The 22,671-nt window shown below is 34.9% G+C and overlaps 3 protein-coding genes and 1 long non-coding RNA gene across 4 annotated transcripts; 2 read left to right on the forward strand and 2 right to left on the reverse strand.

Moving 5' to 3' along the window:
• Window positions 1-543: 543 nt before the first annotated feature.
• On the forward strand, window positions 544-3,233 carry LOC127153294 (SLAM family member 5). Its single transcript, XM_051094325.1, has 4 exons — window positions 544-605; window positions 1,676-1,993; window positions 2,121-2,408; window positions 2,586-3,233. The coding sequence occupies exons 1-4, from the start codon at window positions 557-559 to the stop codon at window positions 2,732-2,734; spliced, it is 804 nt and encodes a 267-aa protein (XP_050950282.1). The 5' UTR covers window positions 544-556; the 3' UTR covers window positions 2,735-3,233.
• On the reverse strand, window positions 2,120-20,042 carry LOC127153312 (uncharacterized). Its single transcript, XR_007825246.1, has 2 exons — window positions 19,973-20,042; window positions 2,120-2,297 (listed from the first exon to the last, which is right to left on the reverse strand). It is a non-coding gene; the product is annotated as an uncharacterized LOC127153312 (long non-coding RNA).
• Window positions 7,591-14,222, reverse strand: LOC127153287 (uncharacterized). The gene is made up of 5 exons (XM_051094310.1): window positions 14,091-14,222; window positions 11,636-11,965; window positions 8,869-9,198; window positions 8,628-8,735; window positions 7,591-8,510 (listed from the first exon to the last, which is right to left on the reverse strand). The coding sequence occupies exons 1-5, from the start codon at window positions 14,170-14,172 to the stop codon at window positions 8,431-8,433; spliced, it is 930 nt and encodes a 309-aa protein (XP_050950267.1). The 5' UTR covers window positions 14,173-14,222; the 3' UTR covers window positions 7,591-8,430.
• Window positions 18,940-20,370, forward strand: LOC127153299 (SLAM family member 5). The gene is made up of 4 exons (XM_051094333.1): window positions 18,940-18,982; window positions 19,374-19,691; window positions 19,778-20,083; window positions 20,225-20,370. Exons 1-4 carry the CDS (start codon window positions 18,940-18,942, stop codon window positions 20,368-20,370), a joined length of 813 nt encoding a protein of 270 aa, XP_050950290.1.
• Window positions 20,371-22,671: the final 2,301 nt, after the last annotated feature.

Below are 22,671 nucleotides of genomic sequence, written 5' to 3' on the forward strand. Positions count from 1 at the left end.
CTAAACCCACATCAAACCAGTGGCTCCTCTAACCTAAAAACTATTTGTCCACCTAAGCAAATCATACCATGTTGGAGAAAATCGACCACAGCAGGTTTCAGTTTGACTCCTTTGTTAGTAATGCTAGTGTCATGTATTTCAGTAAAGCTGTGAGATAGAATTCAGAATTTAATTGTTACAACTATTCTATTTTTTTTTTATCAAAAATCTCTATTTTGCCATGGATTTTTTGGAGGTTTTACACTATATATATATATATATATATATATATATACAAATTTTAAAATATTGTTTAAAACACTGTCAATGTTAAATAAAAATCAAGAATGCTTTCCACTACTAAGAACAATTAAATAATAACATCTATATATAACAATATATAACACGTCCCATGTTCTCTCTCTCTCTCTCTCTGTGTGTGTGTGTGTGTGTGAACTAGGAGGATCAAACTGTTGGGGGGAGGATTCACACCATATTAATAGTCCGGTCGTGTTTGCTAAAATCAGTTTTCAGCAGATGATTTTATTAATTCAGACTTTTCATGGAACGAAAGGAAATGTTTCACGTGTTTGTTTTGATTTGTTTGTGTTGGTGCCGTATGAGTGGTAAGTTATAAATATAAAAATATATTTCTGTAGCTTAATGATATAAGCTGTGGTCATTTTCATTTGCAGTTCCTCATTGTTGGAGAGACTTTTGACTGTCAGGTTCTGATTTGCAATCGGACGAGTGAACCCCCCTTAGAACATGATAATAAGGATGAGGAGGCAGGTGGTTGGGTTTAGATGTTGTATTGATAGGAGATTATCAGTTACAGGCAGTAGAGGTATTAGTCTGGAGCACAAGAAATACAAGAAACAATGATGAATAACTAACAGTAGGCATATACACTAATAAACATCCATCGGTACTTAAAGGCAGATAAAGCATACTAAATCCTCATCAATAATATTCCCAATGGAATATACAATTCAAAGAGGGAAAGTAAGGTATCACGTTGTAAGTTTTAAGCCATCATGGTCATCTAACATGATAAGCATCACTCCATATATTGATATAATTCCAGTAAATTAGAACGTGATCGCTAGTTTGGCATAAACAGCTTAACCTATCAAAATCACCAAAGTACCATCGAAAACCAAACACAGTGATATACATCTCCATAAAGAAGAAATAATCGCATCTAGAACAGCATCATTAAGCTAGACTAACAGAAACAACGGCTACATGTATATACATGTCCGGGTGATGCGGTAATAAATAACTCAATAACGATCTCAATAGACTCAAAACAGAAGCAAACAGGCTTACTTGCAGATCAGTGACTAACATCTTAAGGTAACAGCTACAGGAAATATCGCAAATGAACAGGAATAAATGCCCTTTCAGCGATCGGCTCAGCAGATAGAAACATCAGCAGGCAACATCGTCTTAACAAACGAAACTACTCAACAATGTCAGAATAAAAGCTCTTAAATCTCTTAAAGGAGCCTTTACAACACTCACAATCAAATCAAATGTTTTGCGGCTCCACAGTTTTTTTTTTTCTTTAAGAAAGGAAATCTATTTTCCGCATGTTCTTAGGTACAATGTACAACATGTTACAACTGACTTTAGGCTTTTAAAGGCAAGAAGAGCCTTAATCTGTGAAAAATCTTTTCCTTACATGGTTCAGATGTGTCTGGTGAGTCAGTGTCAGTGATGGAGGGAGATTATATTACTCTACAGCCTGATGTTACTAAAATACGTGAAGATGACGATGTACTGTGGAAATTTGGATCTGAAAACTCACTTATAGCTGAAATGAACAGAGCTGTTGGAATCTGCTCCATAAATGACAGTCTTGATGGAACATTCAGAGACAGACTGAAGGTGGATATTCAAACTGGATCTCTGACCATCACAAACATCACAACTCAACATGCTGGAGTTTATCAACTAGAGATACATGGACTTAACCTGTTATCAAAAACATTCAGTGTTTTTGTCTATGGTGAATATGGTTATTTGTAGCATCCATTATAATATACATCATAAAATGTTTAAACTGATTACAGACTATTAATTGTTATAATCCATATACTTCTCTGATTTCTCTCGTTCTCTTATTCTGTTTTCAGCTCGTCTGCCTGTTCCTGTCATCAGCAGTAACTCTTCACAATGTTCTTCATCATTATCATCTTGTTCATTGTTGTGTTCAGTGGTGAATGTGAGTAATGTGACTCTCTCCTGGTACAAAGGAAACAGTTTATTGTCCAGCATCAGTGTGTCTGATCTCAGCATCAGTCTCTCTCTACCTCTGGATGTGGAATATCAGGATAAAAACACCTACAGTTGTGTGATCAACAATCCCATCAATAACCAGACTAAGCATCTGGACATCAGTGAACTCTGTCACAAATGTGAAGGTATGGCAGTGCTGATACGGTTATTTTTTTCACACAAACCCAATTAAGTCACCCATATTTTTTTCTGTTTCACAAAATAGGGATCCTTTTTATAACATTATGTTATTATGTCCTCATAGGGACTAAAATCAGGTTATTGGAAATCACAGTTCTGTTTTACCATTGGTTTTTCACCAGAAATCAACATCTATTGCTGTGGTTTTACTGAAGCCGTGATCCGATTGGTCCTCTCTGCTCTGGTGGGTGCAGCTGCTGTGGCTGTTCTGGTTTATGACATCAGATCCACAAGAGGAGGAGACAAGAAGCAGATAACACACGTATTATGACATATCTAAGTTCTGTAAAGAGTAGAAAATATACAAGGATTTAATTTCAAATTTCAAGAAGAAATATAATGAGGCTCAGATATATAATTTGTGATGTTGGAGAAAAAGCCACAGTGGCTTCTCTGGTTGCCACAACTTCCATTTTGATTATTGGTACATAATCAGTTTGTCAGGAAGTGATAATTTTGTTCTCTTGAATGCATGGGATAGAAAAGGAGCTTTTTCGCATGGTTTCTGTGACATTACAGTATCATTTGTTTCATATTGTACTTTGTTTAATTGTTTATGGATTGCATATTTATATGAATTCTATTTAGATGTCTGATCTGAGTAGATTAAATATTATAGTGTTAAGAAAATAGGAGGTATTGAATTTCTGATACAGTGCCCCTTCTCACTTGGTAAATTACACATTAAATTAGCAGAATTTCACCAAAAGTCTGTATTATAGTGGTTACTAGTTTACAAACATAATTTTTCTCCTCACCATTGTTTTATTTTGAATAATCAGAATGCTGTTTACAGAAATAAATCATTATTTTTTGCGAGATGGTATTTAAAGGAGAAGTCCACTTCCAGAACAACAATTCACAAATAATTTACTCACCCCCTTGTCGTCCACTATGTTCATGTCTTTCTGTCGTCAGTCGTGAAGAAATTATGGTTTTTGAGGAAAACATTTCAGGATTTTTCTCCATATAATGGACTGATATGGTGCCCCAAATTTGAACTTCCAAAATGTAGTTTAAATGCAGCATCAAAGGGCTCTAAACGATCCCAGCTGAGGATGAAGGGTCCTATCTAGCGAAACTGTGTTTTTTTTTTTTTTTTTCGAAAATAAAAAAATGTATACTTTTTAAGCACAGAAGCTTGTATAGCACAGGCTCTGGGATGCATGTTCACGACGCTACATACTATTGAATCACGTCAAAAGGTCACGCGGAATGTAGAAGGAACTACAGACTCAGTGTTTACAAAGCGAAGGTGCAAAGTGCAAGTAACGCTGTTTACAAACAAGAAGGTACAACGATGTCGGACGATTCTGAAGTTGCAGGAGAAAATAAGATGGAGTTTTTCACTATACTCTACCTTTTTGAGCCACAGTACACAGACGATGAACTCAGACATGATTCGTAGCAGTGATGGGAAGTTTGGATCATTTTCCCGACTTGGACCTTTGAGTCTCATTCAGGAAAATGATCAAATCTTTTTTCAAGTCATTTTGTTCATTTTAGCAAAATATAGTTAAAATGTTACGTGTCACTTCCCTAACACATCTACTGCTTACACAAACATTGATCACACTACAAACAAAACTATAATGCTATAAGAAACAGAAAAGATTAATTCATTGTTTTCCTGGGTCTTTAGTCTATGATTAGCTCACCTCACCTCTTATCTGACAAGTTTTCGGGTTTGAGTCGTTTGTTCATCACGTGACAGCCCCATAAGATGAACGAACGACTCGAAACAGGTGAACTAATTCCAGTACAGAACCTAATAGGATGTTGCGCATGCGCGACTGAACAAATCACTCCCCGAAACGACTCGTTCTTCCTGAGTTACATTAAAGATTCGTTCAAAATAAACGAATCATTCAAGAACAACCCAGCACTAATTCATAGCATTGTGGACGTGCATCCCAGAGCCTGTGCTACATGAGCTTTTGTGCTTAAAAAGTATACATTTTTTTATTTTGTGAACAACAAAAAAAATTGTTTTGCTAGATAAGACATTTCTTCCTTGGCTGGGATCATTTAGAGCCCTTTAAAGCTGCATTTAAACTACATTTTGGAAGTTAGAAATCGGGGCACCATATCAGTCCATTATATGGAGAAAAATGTTTTCCTCAAAAACCATAATTTCTTCACGACTGAAGACAGAAAGACATGAACATCTTGGATGACTAGGGGGTGAGTAAATTATTTGTAAATTGTTGTTCTGAAAGTGGACTTCTCCTTTAAATAACATATAGGGTGATATCAGGTAAATTGGGCCATCAGGTAAAATGGGTCATTTAAGGTTTGAGTACCTCATCTCCTTAAAAGTTAACAGCCAATGACTGCAAAGAATTTCAAACTGTTGCCATAACAGTTCTTGACATTTAGCAAATAATTTTATTGGACTGAGGTTGCTATAGGGGGAGAGGCAATGCCTTATTTTGAGACTGCGCCAGAAAAAAGTAAGGAAAGTGGCCGCACATAACCATCTTACTTCTCAATAATAAGGATGATAAATCAATAAAAAACAAATGCACATTTAGAAATAATGATTTATAACCCATGTCTTTATGGCCTCTGTGAGACAAAATGCTGGTTTTGCTAAATAATCTGGATTTTTATATAAAAAAGCAAGTTTAGTTACTTGCCCAATTTACCTAAACCTGTTAAGATAAAATAAGATAATAATTTCAGTTAAAATGGGCCACCTTCTAAGTTGAGTTTAAATGCTAGTGGTTCCTTTTATTAAATATTATTTATATGATTAATATATTGTGTTATTGCATTTGTGAAATACCTTTCTCACATTTTACCTTCTAAATGTGTTGTGATGTGTGTTTATGTGTGCTTGACTATGTTTGTATGTGCATGTGTGGTATGTGTGTGTGTGTGTATGTGTACACACAAATATAGTTTTGCAAACATGGGCTAACACTTACTGAAAAGAAAATGGGTAAAAGAGACATTTTGATATAGAATATTTGATATAGTGGAGAAAGGCCTAAAAGCAAATGTACACTTTCTCTACGGCTTGAAATTGATGTTTTAATTTAATTCAAATTGATGTTCTAATGTATTTTAAGTGCAATGTTACACTGTTACATTCTAAAAGTAAATATAATTAATAAATGTGTTTTATTAGAAATGTCTCTATTTCAGTTTGCATTTTGACTGGCCCATTTTTGCTAATCAGCCGGCCTATTTTACCTGAACACTGCTATCTCAAAAAATGTGGGGCAGCTAACGTTTCTGCAGGGCCTGAACAATTATATTTTATTACATCAATTCAACACAAAAATATTAAAAACGGTCCTTATTAATCAAAAGAACACAGTTAAGTGTCATACATGGGTTTTTTGTTTGTTTTATAGGCATAACAATTCTGTCTCAGTAGAACGAAAATCAACAGAATCATATAAACAGAAAATCTATTCCAGTGTCTTCATTTAAATAGATGGCATTGAACATTGTTAATTGGAATGTCGCTTGGTCTCTTCCACACAAATATTTATTAACAAACAAAATAAAAGAAGTCACATTTAAAAAAAATATTACATAGATGCTACCCTTGTAATAGTGCACTTAATACGTTAATGTAAAATATTTAAAAAACATAAATAAATAAAAATTGTGTGATTTAGAAAAGACCATTGCACATCTTTTTGGGAATGCGTTTTAAGAAAACGCATTAACACTTTTTTCTGATTGACTATAATTCTTGTTTTATCTGTGATGTTTAACCTTGTGCAAATAAATAAATAAATAGTTCAATATATAAAAGTTCAATATATGATGGTTTGATGAGTTTGAGGAGGTCGGCGAGTTTGAGGAACTCCAGATACATGTACTGATAATAATGATTAGTACATTACATTGTGTGCAGATTGAGTGTTCTTTGCCATACCTTATGTCACTTTTACACATGCGCCAGCTTTTTATTTTAAATTACTTGGGGACAAGGCAGTTTAAAATAAAACAAAGATGCAGTAACTTCATTATACAATTCTTGAAAGACTAAATGCAGAAAGACATCAGTTTCCAGACTGGATAATAAAATGTTTAATGTGGGGCTTAACAAATGTGTATTTGCATGCACATTTTAAAGGAATTTTGACAAATCAGATTGATATTTTCAGATATCTACATTAAACTTTCTCCTAGTCACAAAGCTAAATGCAGATATCTCCAAAGACAGATCTTCCCAATCAAAGATCAGATTGAGATATTCATACTTAAATCACAGGTATCTGTAAATGTGTAACGTAAGGACAGGCGAGCGGATCCAAGGCATGTCTTGACAACTTCACCGCTTGTTATATGGTGCCACATTGTGGACAAACTAAGAAGAACAACAGCAACAATATTAATTTATTGGTTGACATCAGCCAAATCTTACATGACCCTGGACCACAAAACCAACCATAAGGATTGCGTTTTTGAAATTGAGGTTTATACATCATCGGGGGGTTAAATAAAAAAGCTTTCCATAGATGTATGGTTTGTTAGGATAGGACAATAGTTGGCCGAAATACAACAATTTAAACAATAAACAATTTGAAAAATAATAAAAAAATGAAAATATTGAGAAAATCACCTTTAAAGTTCTTAGCAATACATAATACTAATCAAATAATAAGTTTTGATATATTTATGGCAGGAAACTTATTATCTTCATGGAACATGATCTTTACTTAATATCCTAATGATTTTTTGGCATAAAAGAAAATTAAATAATTTTGACCCATACAGTGTATTTTTGGCTATTGCTACAAATATACCCGTACTACTTAAGACTGGTTTTGTGGTCCAGGGTCACATATATGTCGACATACCTCCTGGAAATTAATTTCTGATTTTAAAATAGAGATCCAACACATTTTTACAGTGGATTGGCCACTTAATTTATGAATTTAGTTTTCCTGAGGTTTATACAAACTGCTTGTCAGTGAATCAGTGGCATCATGTGAACAGTCAATTCACCTTAAGTAAAGAGGTTCAAAAGCAGTTGCCATTTTAAATAAACGTTTACTCAGAGGGAAAAGCTTAATGGACCTATAAAAATGGCAGTTTTTTTAATGTTGCCAATGAAGTAAAATACTTTAAATAAAACTGAAATTAAAATGTTTTATTCTATAGACACATTTACAACAACAAAAAAAGACCAAATTACTAAAACTTTAACTAAAATTAACATTAAAACAGAAAATAAACCTAATACAAAATATTAAAAACAACTATAATAGTATATTAATGATACTAAAATAACAAAAACAATTCATCCCAATAGAAAACAACTTAAATATAAATAAATCAAACATCCAAACATACAAATAGAGTCCAAATTGAATTTTTCAGCTATAATTACTATAACAAAGTGCATTAAACTGTAAAGCTTAATAATAATCATAATAATAATAATAATAATAATAATAATAATAATATGATTATTTACATAACCAAGAACAATACAATGTAATGTCTATTCCAAAGCACACAAAAATAAAAACTAAATTAAAAATACATTAATACAATAAACCAACAAATACATATAAATATAAATATAGATATTTATATTCAATGTTAACACCTCATTTTTACAGTTTTATAAAGCATTTCAATAAAACTTCCATTTCATAATCATTAAAGTGACAAATCCAGTTGTAAAGCAATGTTCAATTATTTTAAAAAATCTTAAATGTTCCATATCAGAATATAGAATATTTGTCTATATGTGCAATAGAAAAATAGCATAGATACAAACAAAGCATATAAGCTTTACAGAAATTGCGTTAAAACTGTGACAGCACTTTTAACTGGTTATATTTATTACAACTGCAAATTTGTTAGGTTTAACTGGTATTTTAAATTTGTTGCTATGCTCTAACTATGCTCTATGATAAACCAATTTGACCTGCAAAGCATTTCATTAAGTTTCAATGTAAAAACACAAGTCATTAGGGACTTGCTTTTGCCACTTCACTTAAATGGGAATAATGCATCAGTATCTTCACACTGATCCTGTTGGGACCCTCTCCGATCTTGAAGCCCTTCTTCATCTGTACGACAACAACAGTTTAAGAGTTAAAGAGAGTCGCATGAATGAAAGCACACACATTTAATTTTGCAAATAAAGATGTTTTCCTCTCACTATATAATCTGCAGGTAATACTTACCCTTTCTGGGTCTCCTGAGGTAGTAAATCATACCAACAGCAGTTGCAGTCACCAGCAGAAAAACAGCAGCATATATTACTGCTGTAACTGCTAAAGACAGACCTAAATCTGGAACAGAAAAGACAGTCATTAGTGTGAGTCCTAAAAATAAAGGTGCTTCATGATGCCATAGAAGAACCTTTTTTGTCTAAATGGTTCCATAAAGAACCTTCATACTACTTAATACCACAATCATACTTACCAGTCACAAAAACACTGAAGCTCATAATGCTGGTGATTCTGTAGAGGTTTTTGTTGGTTTCGATCTGTAATTTATAGAGTCCAGAGTCTGTGGTTTTGGTGTTTGTGATAATCAGAGATCCAGACTGATGATGCAGCTTCAGTCTGTTTTTGAATCTCTGTTTACATTGAACGTCTTCACAGATTTTAGTCTGGTCTCCAGTTATTTCAGCGATGCAAGTTCTATTAAAATACCACGTCAACAAATCATTTGGGTTTCTTTCTTCAAGAGTGTCTAAAGTGACAGATTCTCCCTCCATCAGTGACTTTTCCTTATTTTTAGCAGGAGCATCTGAAACACAAACCAACAGCTGTTAGAGGACCACTCTGAGGAAAAACTTTATTAATCACACATATTTTCTGAAATTAATCACAAGTAATCTCAATTAATTCCATCCTTGCATTAAAGTTTTTAAATATACTTTTATATTACAATAGTTTCACATTCAATCTTCAAATCAATGTAGAAACAACATAAAGCAGTATATTTTTAATATTTGTTTAATGGCATCTTTTTTAAAATGACTCATGTCTCAAGGAATTTTTTTTTCGAATATTTAACCATTGAGTGCAGCCTTTACAGTAAAATTGAGATCTAGCAATTTGTAACATTTACTAGACTTTAAAAAATAACAACTTCAAATTTAAGTGAGTTTTAAACCATATTCACATAAACCCATTATATTAAATGTTATATGTAGCTATACCTGTGCCCTTCAGCAAGTGGGAAATATACAGCATTATAACAACGTTTTCAAAAACTAAATTCTAAATTAAACATAGATGAATCCTTAAAGCTACAAAAGTCACAGCAACTGGGTTATTAGTTTATTTTGGCTGCTATTACTTTAAGAGCTGTCCCTGCTGAATGTAAGGAGGATCGAACATGCATTGTATACTTTCATACAGGGCCTAAAACTAACTTTTCACCACACCTGTTAATGGCGCCGAACGCGCAACCTTTCAAATTGTACTTCACCACACCATTTAGGCGGCCTAACCCCAGGTATGCGTTGCCACATTCTCGGGTTGTGAAGAATAAAGAAGTAAAAATGTAAACTTCCGAAATTAAGCAGCTGGCGATTTCCGGAATGACAGAGGCCGTTGGCAATGCAACAAAGTTTACAATTCTTAAACTTTACGCAAATAAAGAGCAACTTTAGATAGCGACAGTCAAAAGGTGCTGATTTTTACTCGCATTTGGCACTTAGCGAGTGTTAATTTTAGGCCCTGCTTTCATACATGCACAGTTTAAAGCAGCTTTAATTGCCATTTTTGGTAACTTCATGACTTAACTGACGACATAACTCCGACATTTAATGGTTGTAGTTTGTGCTTTAATATGAAATGACTACAGTGCGCACCGCCACATTTGTGCATGCAATCGAAGAGCATGTGCTACCAGCACAGTATAATGTTTGACAGAACGGGATTAATTATTTTTTTACTGACATATTTGACCCTGGACCACAAAACAAGTCATAAGTAGCACAGGTTTATTTGTAGCAATAGCCAACAATACATTGTATGTGTCAGTATTATCGATTTTTCGTTTATGCTAAAAATCATTAGGATACTAAAGGGGTTCTATTATACTCTTTTACAAAGTGATTTTGTTTTGGGGTTGTAAAAGAAAGGCCTTCATGCTTGGTGGTTCGAAAAATGCATTATTTTTAACATAATTTACATCATTACAATACATTTCTCCCAGCCTGGCTTTAATGAAGGCCCACCTTCCGAAAAACGAAATGTGTTGTGACTGGTTAGCTGTCCCACTGCATTGTGATAGGCAAACAGCTCAGAAGGTATATCAGTACTGCCACACCCCTTGTCAAAGAAGCAAGTTCTGTGTACAACTGTTAGCGCAAGCTAGATTAAAGTGATTCTTACATTTTAAATGTAAAACCTCATCCCTACCCACCCTCCAACAATTAGAATTTCCGTGGGCGGGTTTTAACGTAATGATATTCTAATGGACTGCATTGTGACATCATTGCATGCGGAAAACAAACATTGTAGTCCAAAGGAGCCATTCGTTGTAATTCTTGAAAAGGGATTTTTAAAAAAATTAAATATCTCCTTTTGGAGTGGACTTTGAGATTTGTAACTTTTTTTGTAGATCTTTTTTATGCCCAAAGATACACACCACTGACTAAAGTTCAAAAAGTGAAAAAGCATAATAGCACCCCTTTAAGTAAAAATCATGTTCCATTAAGATATTTTGTACATATTTTTTTTTTACTGCAAATATATACAAATTAAAATTTTTATTAGTAATATGCATTGTTAAGAACTTTATGTGGACAACTTTAACTGCAAGCTCAATATTTATCTCAATATTTAGATTTTTTTGCACCCTGACCCCAGATTTTCAAATAGTTGTGTCTCGGCCAAATATTGTTCTATCCTAAGAAACCATACATCAATGGAAAGCTTATTTATTCAGATTTCAGATGATGTATCAACAGATAATGTTCCTTTTCTGCGCTTGTTAGACTAGCACCTGCCATTGAGGCAAAGTTAGAGTGTGCGCCTGAAAAGTCTCATGTCTTACGGTGGTCAAAAAGACCAAAAAGACATTCTGCGTCTAAATAAAGGCAATTCTTGTCGAGAGACAGAAGCAGCAGTTGTGAGTGGGGTTGCCAACCCTAGCTCTGCTCCCACATGGCATGTTAATTATGTGATTTGAACACATATAACCTGCTTTTAAACATCCATTAATGACTTACCATGAACAAAAACATCAAAACCGTTTCCAGTGCGACCGCTGCTGCTAAAGATCTTTAGTTGATAAATTTCAGCATCTGAGGTGCTGATGTTTGTAATCGTAAGATCGCCAGTTCGATTATCCAGCTTCAGTCTGTCTCTGAAATGCTCATTGTCTTTATTACACTGAACATCTGTGCAGATATAACGCAGATCTCCATTGATTTGAGCGATGAGAGTGTCATGAAAATACCATTTAACTCGGTCTCGTTGATTTATTGTGATATTAGTGTGAAGAGTGACTGAATCTCCCTTCAGCACCGACACTCTGTTTGTGGCAACATCAGATGCACCTGGTGAAGAAATAAACAGATAATTGTAAATCTCTTTTTAGATAGAAGGACAAATGTTTTTTTCTTCTTCTTCTACAGATCATAGAGATTGTATGTGCTGGGTAGAGAAATCTGTCTGAATTCATAATGTAACATACAAACAGCATTTTATTTACACATTCACGTCTTCTCAGACAAACAGACATGAGTATATAATTTATAATACACACACTTTAAGATTTGTATAGCCTATTTCATATAAATTTCACATGCCCTTAGATACCAATACCATCTCTTTAAAATTCAAAAATATTATTGTGATTTCCCACCAAATTGCCATTTCATGGTTTTATTCAAAATAGTGCTTTTATACATATCAATTCAGTTTTGCACACATTTGTATAAGGAGCGTATGTTCTTTTCAAATGGTTTTAAAGTGTGCGAGACGTTAATTTAAATTGTATTTATGTACAGAGGTATGTTATGTCACACGTCACACTTATGTGTGTGTGTGAAGACGCTGCAGGCAGTGGCCTAGCGCAAATCCGTCATATAATGTTCCGAAGTCAGGGCTCTCAAGTTTTAGAAAATGTTTGGAGTGAGATTACATCTGTTAGGAGAGGAGCCCCTCGGCCCCACACAATTCTCTCCAGTTTTTGCTAGAAGTTCAATTTTATCTATTGTTCGTAATTGACCAGCACAAAATAGAAACTATAACAACTGGTAAGTTTGATTAAAGTCAAATAAAATACAATATACAAATGTATCAAAAATTAAAAAGAAACTTGGCCCCCAAATGAGCCAATAAACAGCAGTGCTCAAAGTACATACTCTAGGCCTACACATACAGTATTGCAGAAGTTGCCCTGAGCATGTCAAGCTGTGTGTGTGTGTGTGTGTGTGTGTGAGAGAGAAAGCACATATTTCAGCTTATGAATGGCATTTTGTATTGCAAGTGTTTGTTGCACATACTGATGCCTTGTGATAGTGATAGTGCCTCAAACTTAACTAGTATCTATAACTAGTTACATGTAATGGAATTACATAATTTAAGTACAAAATAATTGTAACTAATATTACAGTTCCTTATGAAAATTACAAAGGGGTTACATCTGAATATTTTCACACAGATTTGATATTTTATTTTCCTAAATTGCACTGACTGCTCTAAAATATGAGACAAAATGTTTCAGAAGTTTAGGACACAAAATAGGACACATGCTTATTCAATAACCGATTTAGTTCCATATTTGGGTTTATGTATATGCTTTATTTTTTAAGATGGACTGTTTGTCTGTTTTTATCAGATTTACCCATTATCTAGTCCTTTCCTTGGTTTCCAGTAGCCAAAACTTAGTTAAAGCTGTTGGAGAGCTAATAATTTTGCATGAATTTGGCTATATTCCCCGACATCAGCTCTCACTATCTTTGATCACAGGCAGGTGATTTCATCATAAAATGAAGGGGAAAAGCTGAAGAATGGGTTGCCTACTGCATTTATTTTGTTAGTCTTTAGTAAATACAAATGGCGACCACCGCCTCAACTGCACAAAACTTCACTGCGAGAGAAAGCGGCAGCCACGCGATCGACGATTCCACCGCTTGCCTCGTCCCGTGTGTGCGCGTCCATGTTGACGAGTGACGAACGTGACTACTCGAAAACAAAAAATTCTAATTTCTGATATTTGCTGGTAGGTGGCATTTAACTGTCAAACAGATATGAACTCCCTCTGCGAGCCTGTGCCTCGTCTATTAACATTATATAGCGGGACAAGTTATCCCTTGTTTTTTAGTGTGAGAAATACAAGGTGTGGCGTGAGAGTGTGTGAACTGGTTGACATGCGTGTGTCTCACGGTGAATGCGTGAGACTTGAGAGCCCTGTTCCGAAGTTAAGTAAACTTCAATGGAATTCCTGTGCTGGGAGAGCAGCTATAGTTATTTAAATCAGGTGTCGTTAATAACAGAGAAACAAATATGCAAATATGCGTGAGGAGTCGGGATTGAGGACTGGAATAGAGAACCGCTAAGCTAATCATGGAATTCGGCAAAACGGCGGTTCTCCATCAAATAATACGTCTAAAACTATTTAGTCATTGTTTTTTTATCGTTGACGGAAAGATGCAATGAAAGAAGTAAACGTCTTACCGTGCAGAAGCAATGTAAACACTGCAAATACAGTAACGGTAAACTTAGTTTTTAGCATGTATCCTCCGAGCAAAGCGGCCATGAATCCCTTTCCCCAGTTCCGCAGGAAGTCGTCAGTTCTTCTAACTTTCCAGAACTTTTTTTCTCTCAAGTTCAAAAGTTCTTTAACTCAGACAGTACATACAGAAACTCAAAAGTAACTATAAAAGTTTGAGAAAATACCAATGTATAACATTAAATAAGTTTAAAAAAGATAAATGGCTTCGATAAATATTACTGTTTATACTGTTATATAGCCTTATAAAATTATAGAATATTTCATATAATTTTTCCAATATAGGACACAAGGGGGAGAAGCATTGCCTCTTCAAATAGATCTAATTGTTGATATTCCTTTGGCTTATGTACTAAAATATCATAAATTGATAATAGGCCTAAGTAGTTTATATTTTCCACAGTTAGCTCATAAACATAAGGTGCATTTTTGTCTCAACTGTACCCATGGTGTACAGGTGAAACAATACCATGGTACAGTTCAGACACCCATTCTTATAATGCTTTAAAGCTGGCTAACATTTATTGCAAAATCACAGTTATGCAATTAAAAAAAAAGATTTATCTGCTTGATTTAATTCAGATTCAACAAAATAGGAACATATATTTAACAAAGATATGGCAAACAGTACAAATGTAAACGTAACAGTAAAATAACAATATACATGTCTGTATATTCTATAACCCTATCCCTAGACCTACGCATCACTTGAAACTTTCAGCATTTTTGCATGTTTAATCATTCTGTATGAATTATAAGCTTATAATGAATTATAAGCTTGTCTGGGGACCACAAGAAAAAAAAAATGCTCCCATAAGGTTATGGATATGAATTTTATTTTCTATGATTAAACTGTTACTGTATTTATAGCGACCTATGTGTATATCAACTGTACCCACTTTACCTCTTTGTATATTTCTTAAAATGCTAACATAGGCAGCTGCAGTGAGGGGAGGAGTGAAATAAGCGCAGTCAAGACGGACAGTTCTGACCTCTCCAAGTAGAACAGACACCTACGAGATCAAAGACGGATATCGCGTTATCACACTCACATGCTGTGTTGCTGATAAACATGATATCATTTCAGCTCTGTTGTTTTTATATGAAAATAAATATGATGAACAAGACAGTGCTTGCTATTTAATTCCATACGAAAGGCATATTTATCATCCATTTTTACTGTAATACAAACGTGTATTTTAGATTTTTATAGAAATATAACAACAATCACATATCTCACGCAGAGATCGCAGTGGCATAGTGTTTGGGAATATTCATGCATAATTTAAACACATAATCACATGATATTAGATTAAAAAATAAAACATTTTAGAAAAGAACGGCAACATCACGGTTGTCTGAACCAATGAGCTTTAAGCTGTGTCATCATCCAGGCGTTTCCCATCGTGTTTTGGTCAGCGCAGTCGGTGGAGAGCTACTGAGCTCGACTGCTCAATCCCACACAACCGCCTCGCCGTTGCCATGGCACACATGTCAGCATGACATCAGAGCAAGGCAGACGTAACTCAGACACATTTCTAACCGGCATGCATCTTGCGGTGATCACCGGTGATCAATTGTGTGCAGAAGTTGCTCATCTCAAACGAGCCTAATGCGATTTTTAATCTAAGACTGCTAAACAGCATGTGATACAATAGGGCACCAATCCCCTTATTTGGTTCAAATCACACCTTCAATGAGAACGCATTTTGGGTGTGCCGATTGTCTGAAGCCCATATAGAATCATGCCAATTCTTTGGCTGATGGCGTGGGCGCCACCCCGACGTTCTTACGTCGCATCCCTATACTGACGAACGCGCCATCTGTTCCTTGCACTTCAGGAACTGTGATAGTGAAACTCTGTTCTCCTTGTGGTTAAGTGCCATGGATTATCGTTGCTGCCAGCCGCCAGATTCTTGCTTCATCGCGAGCGACGACCATCACAGTATCAGCGTGAGAACCTCAACAATGGTGACCATCAAAAAGCATGTTTCAGTGCATTCTGGGTGCCACCAATTAAAACTCATCCATGACTCCCATCATGCATTGCAGCATGAATTATGATCTGAATTGTCTAATTACTGTTGTTGAGATTCATATGCTGATTCTTAATGTCACTGTGTACTTATATATATGCTTTTCCCCTACTACATTTTTGATTGAAAAAGTCTTAAGAAACTCTTCTGTTTATATTGAATATTCCCTTCTGTAATCACTCTAAATCTAATTCAGCACTTACGCTCTAAATTAGTTAAGGTAAAACATTAATTATGTTAAAATATAACCAACACCACCCAACCATGTTTTCTTTTGGCTTGTCTGGCTGTTATAACTAGGTTACAGCAGCCAAACAATATTTAATGTTAAAAAGTGTGTCCAGTGCCCAACTAAAGCAAACACTGACCACTGTAATGGTAACCTAAAAATCACCTTCAGTGATTCTCTTTGTTTTAGGGACCTGAAAACACAAGCTTTTGAACATGATGCCTGTATCATCTCCATGTAAACAAAATGTGAATTTGTGAAAAAGATGACATCATGTGCATGTGTATTATGATTTCGAAGGGTGTTTCTGGATCGCCAACTATTGGCCTGGCATGCATAACAGTATTTATTGGCAAGTGCTTTTTTTGTTTCCAATGAAACCAATATTTTTGTTTAAATTTTACTTATTATTATTATTATTATTATTGTGCAATTTTACTCATTTTGAATGCACTGTAAAAAATGCCGGTGAATTTAACAGTAAAAAACTGTAAAAATGCTACAGTAAAAACATGTTAAATGGTTAACAGTAAAAGACTGTAAAATTTACAGTGAATAACCATAAATTGACATTCCCAGAATTCCCTGTGTTACATTTTTTTTTATTTGATGTTTTTTTTGTTGAAATAACTCTTTCTTCTTAGTTTTTACTTAGTTTTGTACAATAGGGTTGTATGTTACATCTAATGTTGTTAAATTAATGTTTATTGCATTATTTCAGTTTTATGTGTGTTACCATGATGGTGTTTAGTGATTGTGTGAATGACACTGTGCATCTTCTATGTATGTTAATATTTAAAAGCTGTTTGCGATGAGCTTTTGTTCATCATGCGACTTTCTCATCACCACCTGCTTTTGGTGGCTATCAGTGTATTACAAAGGTACAAAACAGCTGGGGCCAGTTGCATAAAAGGTTAAGACTAGTCTTAAAAGTAAGCCAGCTATTTTTTTTCTTTAAAGCTGGTCGTCATTATTTAAATTCAGTTACATAAAAATGTAGATTAGTCTAAGTTGAATCCAAAAAATAAGACTGATTACCCTTTGGCTAACTGCTAGCTGGTCAAACTAGCTCTTAAGACACTGTCTTAACATAGAGGCTAAGTTTATGCAACTGGCCCCAGATTTCAGTACTTCAATAAGTTGGTAAATTAACATTATATCAGTTAACGAAATTACAGTATTTACCTGTAAATTTAAGTGAAAACCGTAAAATGTGAAACGTTGCTACCGTAACTTTTACAGTAAAACTCTGGTAACCACAGCTGCCGGTTTTTTACCGTACATTTTACAGATTTTTTTTTACAGTGTGGCTCATTTGTAAGTATCTCATTTGATTAATTCTTATTAATTCTTATGTGTTAAATTTAATTAATAACTTTGTAATCTGTTGACAATTTTATTGAGTAAATAAAGTGTATCACTTTTTACAGTGTAGGTAGCTAACATCTTCAGTATTACAAAAATATGTAATGTGTTGGGCTGATGTTTTAAATTTATGTCAAGAAACCTTGCACAAGGCAGAATTTCAAAAACTGTCCAAATCACCCTTAATTCACGCTACATATTTAATTGTGTAAACAACAACAACAACAAAAACAAAAACAATTAAATGTCTGTTGTCTGCTGTTATGTCCCCACCAATGCCAAAATCAAACATACGCCCTTGCCTTGTGTTAAACGGAACAATCGTACTTATAACCATGTCCTTATATATATATATATATATATATATATATATATATATATATTATATCTTTTTTTTTTCAAAACTTTCTGTGGGTTTCATTGGTATTCCTCCAAATCAAATTTGCATTTCAGTAAAAACTGTAGTCCACCATTTAGGCTTCATATCATATTCTAGTGTCCTTGCCAGTGTCATCTGCCAATCTGTGTGTCTTTAAATTACATTAATAGGACTGATTCAGTACTGCATTGTTTAGCAGTGCTTTCAGACTGTGAGATTCATAACAGCAGAACAGGAAGTTCTTCACCTACAAGCTGGTCATTCACACCTACAAGCTGTTCATCCAGCAACTCAAACACGTTTCTAAAGAAATAGACCACCGCAGGTTTCACTCTGACTCAGATAAGATGCTGGTGTCATGTAGTTAAGTAAAACTGGTGATGTGAGATGGGTGACTGTTTTAACTTTTTGTTTGTTTGTTTGTTTGTTTTTTCATTCACACCATTTTAGAGAATTTAATTATTTCAGCCATTTCAAAATATAAAAAATCAAGGAAGATTTACGTCATATTCTGTATATTTAGCATATCCAGTAATTTCTTTCAAACATTATCAATGTTAAATTATAAAAAAATAATTAAATATTTTCCACCTTTAAGAACAGTTAAAGATTCAATAAGAGACAGATGAGAAATCATATATAACTATAATACATTCAAAGAACATGTGTGTGCGTGTGCATATGTGTGTGTGAACAAGGAGGGTCAAAATTTGTCGGGGGGAGGGTTTTTTTTTTTTTAGCGGATGGTCTTATTAGAAGAGACTTTCCCTGAACTGCTAAAGAAAATGTTTCACATGCTTGTTTTGTTCTGGTTGTGGTATCTGATTGGTAAGTCATACATACATTTTTATGGCTTAATGTCATAAGCTGGGATGATTTTCATTTACAATAATATTATTGTGAAACATCGGTTTCGATTCTGTGCTTGTGCCTGTGCTTTCACATGTTTCTAGACATGGAAAATAATAAAAAATTACTCTAGTGATTTTCAGTTTCTCACTTTTTTTCTCTTTGCTGTTATAATATTGCTTAATTTTGAATATTACACTTCAAATACATTTGTTAATTCAACAGACGTTACATGACATGCAAACAGAAATCCTCTGCAGAACTATGCTGAAAATTGCAGTAAAAATAAGCAACTACAAAAGTCATGGAAGGCTTTGTAAACCAACAAGAGCCATATTCTGTGTCAAATCTGACTCTGTTCTTGCTACAGGTGTGTTTGGAGAGTCAGTGTCCGTGATGGAGGGAGATTCTGTTGTTCTACACACTGATGTTACTGAAATACATAAAAACGATGACATACAGTGGATATTTGGAGCTGAAAACATTCTAATAGCTGAAATCAACACAGAGGTTGGATTCTTCAACATGTCTGATGTTCTTGATGGGAGATTCAGAGACAGACTGAAGCTGAACAAACAAACTGGATCTCTGACCATCACAAACATCACAACTCAACACTCTGGAGACTATAAACTAGAGATTAGTGGAGTAAAACTGTCATCAAAAACATTCAGTGTTTCTGTCTGCCGTAAGTATAGCTTGTTTATTAAATACATCACAAAAATGATTACTCAAATTACACCACTTATTATTAATATTCTCTGATGTTTTCAGGTCATCTGCCCATTCCTGTCATAACTAGTAACTCTTCACAATGTTCATCATCATCATCATCATCATCATCACAGCAGAATTGTTCACTGTTGTGTTCAGTGGTGAATGTGAGTCATGTGACTCTCTCCTGGTACAAAGGAAACCGTTTATTGTCCAGCATCAGTGTGTCTGATCTCAGCATCAGTCTGTCTCTACCTCTGGAGGTGGAATATCAGGATAAAAACACCTACAGCTGTGTGATCAACAATCCCATCAGCAACCAGACTCTACATCTGGACATCAGTCAACTCTGTCACACATGTGCAGGTACGGCAGCGCTGATATGATTTTTTTTTCACACAAACCCAGTTTTTTCACAAGTCACCCATATTTTTTTCTGTTTCACAAAATAGAGAAAGAGAGCTTACTGGAAATCACAGTTCTGTTTTACCATTGGTTTTTCGCCAGAAGTCCACTATTGTTGCGGTTTTACTGAAGCTCTAATCCGATTGGTCATCTCTGCACTTGTGGGCGTGGCTGCTGTGGCTGTTCTGGTTTATGACATCAAATCCACAAGAGGAGGAGACAAGAAGCAGATACCATATATATTATAAAATATCTTTAAGTGAAGTTCTGTAAAGTTTAAAAAATTAACAAGGATTGAATTTCAAATAAAGTAATCAATAAAATCAAAAAGAGGATAGGTGTAAATTGTATTTAGATGTTTGATCTGAGTAGATTAAATATTATAGTGCAATCTGTGATGGTTTGATGACCTCTAGCGGTGAGTTTAAGGAACTGCAGACACATTTTACATCGTCGGTATGATGGTGATTGAGATTCATGAGGATAAGCTCAGAAAGACCAATGAAGTGACAAAGATAAATAATAATGTCTTTCCAACACCCAAGATCAAACTACAGACGGACAGTGAAATAATGAACCCAGTATGTTTACATTTTTTGAATATCTCACCAGATAGGTAGAATTACTTTAAAATAAAGCAATAAGCCCAAACAAGCTGTGGTTTACAGTGAATTTATAACAGGGGCGTTGTCAGGCACGACGCGAAGCGGAATATTATAAACACAATGATGATTTAACCCCTTTACTGTATATTCAATATATAAACTATTTAAAATACAGTTACTTAAGCTATAAATGCGATCATAATGCACAATGTTTCCATGTATGTATTTTGAGGTGCAATTGTCATATATGCAGTGTTTTATATGCAGTGTAAGCAAAAAAGCGGTTAGCTTACCTGAATATGTTCGTAGTTTTGTGTTGGATAAGGGAGAGAGTGGGGTAAGCTGAGCCACAGGGTAAGTTGACCCGCTGTATCTTGGCAGCTGTGCACTTTTAGGCCCAATCCCAATTCTACCCCTTACCCCTACACTTTCCCCTACCCCTCCGTTTGTCGCGTTCACGTGTAGGGGTAGGGGTGTCTCAATTCTCTTTTGGTTGGAGGGGTAGGGAGAAGGGGAAGGGCTAGATAGCCCTCCAAACTAAGATTTTTCGGGACCTCACTTCAAACGAAGGGCTAAGAGAAATTTCCAACATGGCTGCTCACTCGAGCAAGCAAACCCATAAATGTAGGTAATTTTTGCCATTAATAAGGATTTTTATGACAATTTTTCATTATATGTATATTAACTTCAATCTTGTGTTTGTGTTTACGGCGATGTTCTGTAAAGAAACGTTTGCAAAAAAATCGCTAAAGTTTGCTAGCGGATAGAACTGATTGCACGATATTAGAAAATATATTTTTTTCTACAGGGCTCGAAATTAACTTTTTTACTTGGTAGCTTCAAAAAGTTAGGAGCACCAAAAAAAAAAAAAAAAAAAAAAAAAAAAAAAAAAAAAAATTAGGAGCACCAAATGAATATTAAGGTTATATTAAATACAACTACACAACCTATAGCCTACAGCCTAGATATGTTATTTAGCCTAATTTGCGCACATTGGGGAGTCGCTCTCTAAACTTGGGGTATAAAAATTGCTTTTGAATGCGCGCGCGCGTTTTACTTTCGGTTTCGTTTTAACGATGGCGCGAAACTCTCGGCAGTGCTGAGCGTGCATTCTACAACATAAGACATTAATTTAACGAAACAATTTGAAAGTGGGGGGATTTTAAAAAGTGTGTCCCCAGTGGAAATTACCCCAGTCCCCTGTCTGAGTGAAACTCTGAAGCTGAGTTATCATTTGATGTGAATGTATGCCGCGTTGTACAGTATATTGAGACTGAGGCGCCAGAATTGCGTCTGACAGAATGTGCGCTGTAGCACGAAATATAGTATATTTCTTCAGAAGCAGATTGTGGATACATTTTAATTGTCCACAATCAAAAATCGTTGTATCACACACCCCTAATTGCAATGTAGTTTGTGCAAATCTGGAACAGAGGTTGGTTAAGAGAGAAAAAAACTGCCGGTTCCGAGTTTCAGCGGAGCGCAGTGTCAGTGACAGGGAGTGATTGACGGCTAATATCTAAATTCTGCATTAAAGTTAAGAATGTACAGATCGAGTTTAGTTAGTTGTGTAATGTTGGAGAAAACGGCGAAACTGTCACTACGTATGATGACGTATGACAATGTAGTAGTGGTGTCCCATTTCTTAGGGGAACATTTTTAACCCTTCCCCTTCCCACTTTGTTTCAAGGGGCAAGGGGAAGGGGCGAGGGGTAGTCAAAGGGGTAGAAAATAGAATTGGGATTGGGCCTGTCACGTGACCATGTATTTTGGAATCACACATCATTTCTGCCAGACTGTAAAAAGAAGAAATATATGAGAAGAATGGAAGGCACAGATTTACTTTAAAAACTTGTTTTTGGCTTGTCAAAGTAAACCTTTACCATAACAGATGTAATGGCTGTTACTTCAAAGCAAATTTATCCACGTCTAGAAATATTTATG

The sequence above is a fragment of the Labeo rohita genome, chromosome 22 (assembly GCF_022985175.1).
Source record: "Labeo rohita strain BAU-BD-2019 chromosome 22, IGBB_LRoh.1.0, whole genome shotgun sequence".
NCBI lineage: Eukaryota > Metazoa > Chordata > Actinopteri > Cypriniformes > Cyprinidae > Labeo > Labeo rohita.